Source organism: Trypanosoma cruzi (assembly GCF_000209065.1).
Source record: "Trypanosoma cruzi strain CL Brener chromosome Unknown tcruzi_1047053504801, whole genome shotgun sequence".
NCBI classification, from domain to species: Eukaryota; Euglenozoa; class Kinetoplastea; order Trypanosomatida; family Trypanosomatidae; genus Trypanosoma; species Trypanosoma cruzi.
In genome coordinates, this window is record NW_918905.1 from 1 (window position 1) to 6,258 (window position 6,258).

The following is a 6,258-nucleotide window of genomic DNA, read 5'->3' on the forward strand; positions in this document are numbered from 1 at the left end:
AGCGGAAACGGGTGTCACCTTCAGTGGGTAAATCAGTAGCCAATGGCGGCGTCGATCGCCCACAACAAGAAACAGCGTTGTGCTCAGAATATTTTTGGCTTGTTTTCTGCTTCCCTCCCCTGTTATTTCTCCCTCATCCATCATCATCATGTTTCCTGCTTGCTGCCGCCCTCTCCTACCCTCGGCAACACGGCCAAGTTTGGACGCTGCGCCCTCCCCTCCCCTGTCAGGCCAAATATATGGTTGCGCTCTTTAAAACCCACGGCGTACTCGCTTAAATATCATTTGTGTAAATATAAAAAAGAACTTTCAATATTTGAAGTGAAAAATAAAATAAAATAATAAAAACACAAAACTTGCGACTGGCGCCAGTTCATCTTCCTTTCGCCGTGAAAGGGTGCAAAAGAGTCCTGTCGTACTCAACCTTTGGGACCCCTTGCTCCTCGTCATGCCCGTAGACCCGAACGCGCTGTATGCGTGCCTCATCCTTCACCCAAACCTCTGCGGGGACCATGCCGTCATATGGCCCCTTGTACCCGCCACTGCACGCCCGTGGACGGTTCCACTTCATCATGGCATATGGTTGGTTCGCACTCAAAGAGTTGACGCGACGGTACCAGAGAGCGTCCGGTAGCTCCATTTCATTAGAGAAACTAATATTCGAGCTGCCGCGATGCAGAAGTTTGCCGCATAAGACATTCCGCTCCTGAAATCCAAGCAAACGGAGGCGCAAGCTGTAGTCGACATCCTCCACGCAATCTGGGTAGAAGTTCTCGTCAAAGTATCCCACCGTACTGATCGCCAGGCGTGTCAACATAACAGACACAAAACAACTGCTTTTTTAATACGCGCAGAAGTGCCCGTAATGCTTCTAAAACGCCTTTTCACGCTCCTTCGCAGAGGCATAACGGATGCGGTCAGGCAGCAGCGCAGACGTCGACAATCGGCTATCGTTCACCGTGGAGCGCAGCACCCTCAAGCCCCGTCGCAAAACAGGACTGTACTCGCTCGGCTCATTCGCCACCTCCGCCGACAACTCATCCATGCGAGCGGCATCATGCCTCGTCATTTCATGCACATCGCGTAGAAGGTTGGGAAGAAGATCGGGTGAAAACATTACGTCGCCGCTTGTTTAAAAAACAAAAGGCACTTCCTCGCGCGGCAGCGAGAGTGCAAGTCGTGACCCGATGTTCACCGCAGCGCTGTACCCGATGTTTTCCGGGTGACGACTCGCAACCAGGCGTCCGGACCACCCATAGACCCTCTCGGGTTCCTGCAGGCACAACGACAGCATCGCCTCCCGTCCGTTCTGCACCAAAACCAACAGCCGGATGGGCGCACTGATGTTGCACATCATCCTCCGAAAGTCCATCAGATCGAGCATCAGCGGGACCACCATCAACGGGATAACGTCCGTCCCGTTATTATTTCCCCCCAGCCGCCGTGTCGTTGGATCCACCACAAGCCTTTCCCCGACGCAGTGGATATAGTCCGCCCTGGTCGGATCAGCACCAAACCATACGTGGGATCGTCGCCAAGTAGGAACTCCACTCCAAAAAAAAACAAATCAAAATGCACAACAAATTTAATGTGAGAAGAGAGATAAAGCATCCTTTCCGAAAAGGGCTCGTGGCCTCGGTTTTTTAAACGCGTGTAACTCCGCGCATACCCCGTTGGAGGCAAAGCCAAGGGAGCATCTCCTGAAAGAAAGCAAAAAAAAGTAAAAAAGAAAAAGAAGGTGCGCAGGAATGGCTCCGTGTCAATGTGTAAAAAAAAAAGATTCCTTCCAGCGCAATGGCCACGCATGGATAACGTCCTTGGCCTTCCGTCCGCACAAAAAGGCTCGAGCGCCCCAACAAAGCCCTCCATGCGGGAAGGCTATCGGAGACACCGCAAACCGCACCAGGTACAAAAAAAAAAAATCAAATAAATGAATCGATAATGAAGCCCAGCGCCTCAGCGTGTCTTCTGCAACACCACTCGTCATCACAAAATATTTAAAAAGCGACAATGTGGTAAAGGGGAGAAACCGAACGGAAGCACAGGCCCACCATCAAAGGTGATGGGTTTTCCAAAGCCGCGCCCCAACACAGAAAGAGTTCTTAAGCTAAAAAAGAAAAAATAAACCCTCATGGGTAAGAACGAGAGGAAAATCAGCCGACCGTCCACCCGGAGGGAAGGAGGGATTCCACCGCGGTGTCCTCCACGACGCAAACGCTCAGCGGCCAGTGCCCGGTGTCGTGTGCGGAGTCCGCGAGGAGGTTTTGGGCACGCCGCTGTGCCACACGGTGTGACTCCTCGGAACGCAACAGCGGACGTGTCTCCTTCCGGTCGCACTCGTGACGGTGGTGGCATCCGCTGCCTCGCCGTGTGCTGGTGGCGTCGGCTAAGATGCTGCGGAGTGATAGAGGGTGCCCGACAGGGCAGTGCTGGGCTGGGCGGGCAGTGCGCTCTGCGGCAAGACGCCCAGCGCGACTCCTGACAGCGGCGCTCACGCAATTCCCTCCACACCTCTCCCTCCATCCGGCAATCGCACAGCCGCTGGCACATTGTCCCCGAAGCAACACACATGGGAAAGCGTCGCGGCATATCTCTCGAGAGAAGAGAGCGACAGCCACACGCTGCGGCCATCGTGCCGACAAGTCCGGCATGGACGCACCCACACCCACAGCAGCAGACATAAAACAAAGGAGAAGTCTTCCGCTCCGTGTCATGTCCTCGTGCGTGTTGGTTCGGCGTTTAAAAGCAATGCCGCCACACGCAGCACAACCTTCCCACAGGGGATGAGAGCCGCGGCGCACTCCCACTGTCTCTTCCTTCTCTTCATGTCCACGGAATGATGAAGCAGCTGCCACACGCAATCGTCAGCACACGCTACAAAAGAAGCATCAAAATCAAATTAAATGTGCATCTTGTGCGTGCATGTGGTTGTGTGTGCCTGCAGAAACACGAGGCAAAGAAGTGAAAACAGGAGCAGAGCATGTGAAGGGACGCACAAAAAAAACTGTACAGCGGACGCCCATGGCAGAAATAACAGGACTGCTCAAACTCATGATACTGCACTGCGGACAAAGCAGCGGCAATTCATAAAAAATTATTAAAATTAAAAAAAAATTCATCTTCACCTTCCACACCTCACACTTTGAAAAGAAAAAAAGAAAAAATGAAAAACCACACAAAGAAAGCACCCAACCACCATGTTGCTCCAGAAATTGTCTGCATATATTTTGACCACAAAAAAATTTAAAATATATTTAAATGTCTTTCAACCGTCCGACCCTCTGTGTGTCCGCACATCGTTCATATTTCATGGGGTCATCCACGTGTTGCTGCTCCCCTCAGCCCTCCCATCGGCGCGTGAGTGCGGCCCGCAGAGCACAGTCACTCTTCTTGTGTGTGGGGACTGAGAGAAGCACGCAGACATGACGGCAGTCGCGTCACTCCATCGGGAGAGTGAGCGCAGCAAAAAAACTTAAAAACACGGCGGCAGGGTGTGGCTGTGTGTGTGGCGCTGCGGGTGTCTGCCCGCCCTGGCCGCAAACAAAACAAAACAAGAGGGAAGAAATGTGTGCTCCGCCCCACAGGCCCTCGCCGCACGCCCACACGTCACGGCTCCCTCAGCGCGCTGTTCGTCGCGGCCCCTCCTCATGCGTGCAGCAGGCGAGGCGCACAGGGCCGTCGTCATGAGCGTGTCGGTGGGTGTGCGAGTGGAGCAGTTGGGCGGAAACACACGGCACCCCTCGCAGGAAGAGTGCAGCATGAAACAATTAAAGAGGGAAGAGTAGAAAAGAAAAAACGTTCATAGTGATTGCCCCAAAAAGTAAAAAAAGGAGATGGGGGCGTAAAAAAAAAAAAATGAAAACATTTAAACACGAAAAAAAAAAAAAAAATTGATTCGGCAGGACTTTCATGTGCCATGCAGCACAAGAAGATCGGGGGCGTATGCATATTCCCTGCACAAACAAAAAAGAAAACAAAAAAAAGGAATTGTACTCTCCCACCAGCCCACACAACATCCCTTATATTCCATGCGGCATCCGGCCTGCTCCCCCACTCCTCGTTTTGTGCAGTCCGCCGGAAGCGCAGCAGTGACGCCGGCACCGCGAGTGGGCAACAAAAGGGAAACAAAAGTCGGAAACACGTCACTCACAACGGATTGTAGCAAACGACCATAAAAAAAAAAAAAAAAGAAACTGAGTATTCGAAAAAACACCAAAAACAACTGAAAAGTGGAAAAATATTTTTAAAAAAGAAAAAAAAAAGCATTAAATAAAAACATCAAAAACCGCAAGAAAAGCGGCACGTATTCTCCGTCGGGAGTCGCAATTCCACACTCGTTGCCTCACAATACTGCCACAGCTCCACACAGTCCCAGAAGAAGAAGCATCGAAACCCGCGACACGCACACACGCGCAGTACTGTCGACATTCCAATCACGCAGTATCAGTTTCGCGTCGTTGAGCAGGGCGAGGCGGTCCTCTTGGGTCGCGCCGCTCCCGGATTCGGAGTGGTTATTTTCTGGAACAGGGGCCTCGCTTTGTTTGGGCAGCAATCCCTCACTTCCAGCCAGAGACGCCATGCTTTCTTGTACTGGCTGCGCATCACCATCTTCAGTGGTCTCCCTTGACTGCAGGGTTGTTGGGTTTGCTCCCTCCTCCGGCGCGGATTGTTCTTCCTCCCCCATCGGGCTTTCCACTTCCGTAGTGAAGAAATCCTCGCTGTGCGTTGTCTCAAAATCACCTGCTCCTGCAACAGCGGCCGTAGGCGAATTGTTGTTTTCGCCGGAGGCGGCTGGTGCTGCTTCCCTCTCACTGCCTGTTGGAGTGCTGTTATTGTTTCCCGCTTGGTGGTCGTGTTGCGCCACGGCAGCCTCGGCGTCTCCCTGTGGCAATGGCTTCGACTGAAGAGCAGCTGAGTCAACATTCTCCGATTCGGTGCCATGGCCGGACCCAATACTCTCTGCAACAGGGACGGGCGCCTCTGGTGAACTTTGTTTCAAGAATTCCGGGCGTACCGTCCTGCCCCACGCCCTCTCCTCGTTGTCCCATGAAAGCACGGGAATGACACTGCCGCCGGTGGCGGATATCGTGCACACCTCCGCGTACTCAGGACAAATGACGTTTTCCTTATTGTAGGGTGGTGTGTCCCACGTAATCGTCGCCCCGTCTGTGCATGGGAACCAATCGACGTAACGACTTTTGGGAACTTTCAGATGCACCTGCCCGCCAAGACACTTCAGTTCCGCATGCATGGCAGCACTCAGATACGTCTCCTCCGGGTCCCTCGCATCTGTCGTGTTGGTGGGAAGCGTGTCCAGACACCACGAAGAGGGCTTATCCCCGGGCCTCGCAGACAAATATTCTCCCTTCTCAAAAACAGCCTCAAGGTCCCTCACGTCCAGTGCGGGATCAGTGATGGGGCAACTGTCCATTGGGTACTTTTTTGACAATTCAACGATACTCGAATGACACCAACCACTGGAATACCGATCCGACGCGCAGCGTTTGACACCATCGTTTATGTTGCAGAACATGTGGGAATATTTACTCAGGTTCAGTTCGGAGCACCTCTTCTGCAGCAGCTCACAGCCCGACTTCTTGCCCCAACCCATCGGCTCCGCCAACTTCCAGTTCACCTTGAAGTAGCCCAGATCAGCAAATGCAGCCAGCGTCAGCTCCGTGTAGTAGCCGGCGCCCCCAATCGGTGCCATCAACTCATCCTTCGCGTGGCGCTGTGACCAGTGCGACTCCAGCGTACTCCCGTCCCCATTTTGATCTTGTAGCTCCATGCCATAAATGTCATCGCAGTCGTAGTGCTCCCTCGCAGCCATCGCGGCATTCGTCGAGTTCACCACCACCGACAGCGCCCTGCCACGCACACCGGTAACATTCCTCACCATGCTGCGGCTGGCCATGTGCGGGTGGGCGAACCCGAGAGCATGGGCCATCAGGTGCGCGGCGATGCGGGTGGCGAGGCGTCCGTGAAATAAAACGGCCGGGGCAATGTTCATGACGCCAACGACTGGACGGCCATCCTCCAGCGTGGCGCACGGCAGTGCCCACACACCACCCGGCGCTGCAGCCACGTACAGCACCATGTCAGAATTGGCAACGCCCTTGGAACGATGCTCAGAAGGCACAGTGAAACGACTGCAAACACTGCCCGTGGCAAATTGGGGCACAACCAACGGACGCTCCAGTGGCTGGACGAGCAGACGATCCGCATGCAGTTTGACAGCTGCAAGGACAACATTGTCGA

The 6,258-nt window shown here is 53.5% G+C and overlaps 1 protein-coding gene and 1 pseudogene across 1 annotated transcript, besides 6 other annotated features; both read right to left on the reverse strand.

Annotated features, from left to right (window-relative positions):
- Positions 1-6,258: a sequence feature (areas not merged during assembly with more than two copies in the genome that could not be assigned to a particular haplotype).
- Positions 325-348: a sequence feature (AT_rich).
- Positions 372-1,667, reverse strand: Tc00.1047053504801.10 (annotated as a pseudogene).
- Positions 3,087-3,116: a sequence feature (AT_rich).
- Positions 3,236-3,260: a sequence feature (AT_rich).
- Positions 3,844-3,890: a sequence feature (A-rich).
- Positions 4,174-4,285: a sequence feature (A-rich).
- Tc00.1047053504801.20 (surface protease GP63, putative) lies at positions 4,343-6,258 on the reverse strand (the record flags this gene model as incomplete). The annotated part of the gene is made up of 1 exon (XM_799486.1): positions 4,343-6,258. A coding segment is annotated over one exon (1,916 nt), but the record flags the coding sequence as incomplete, so codon positions are not given.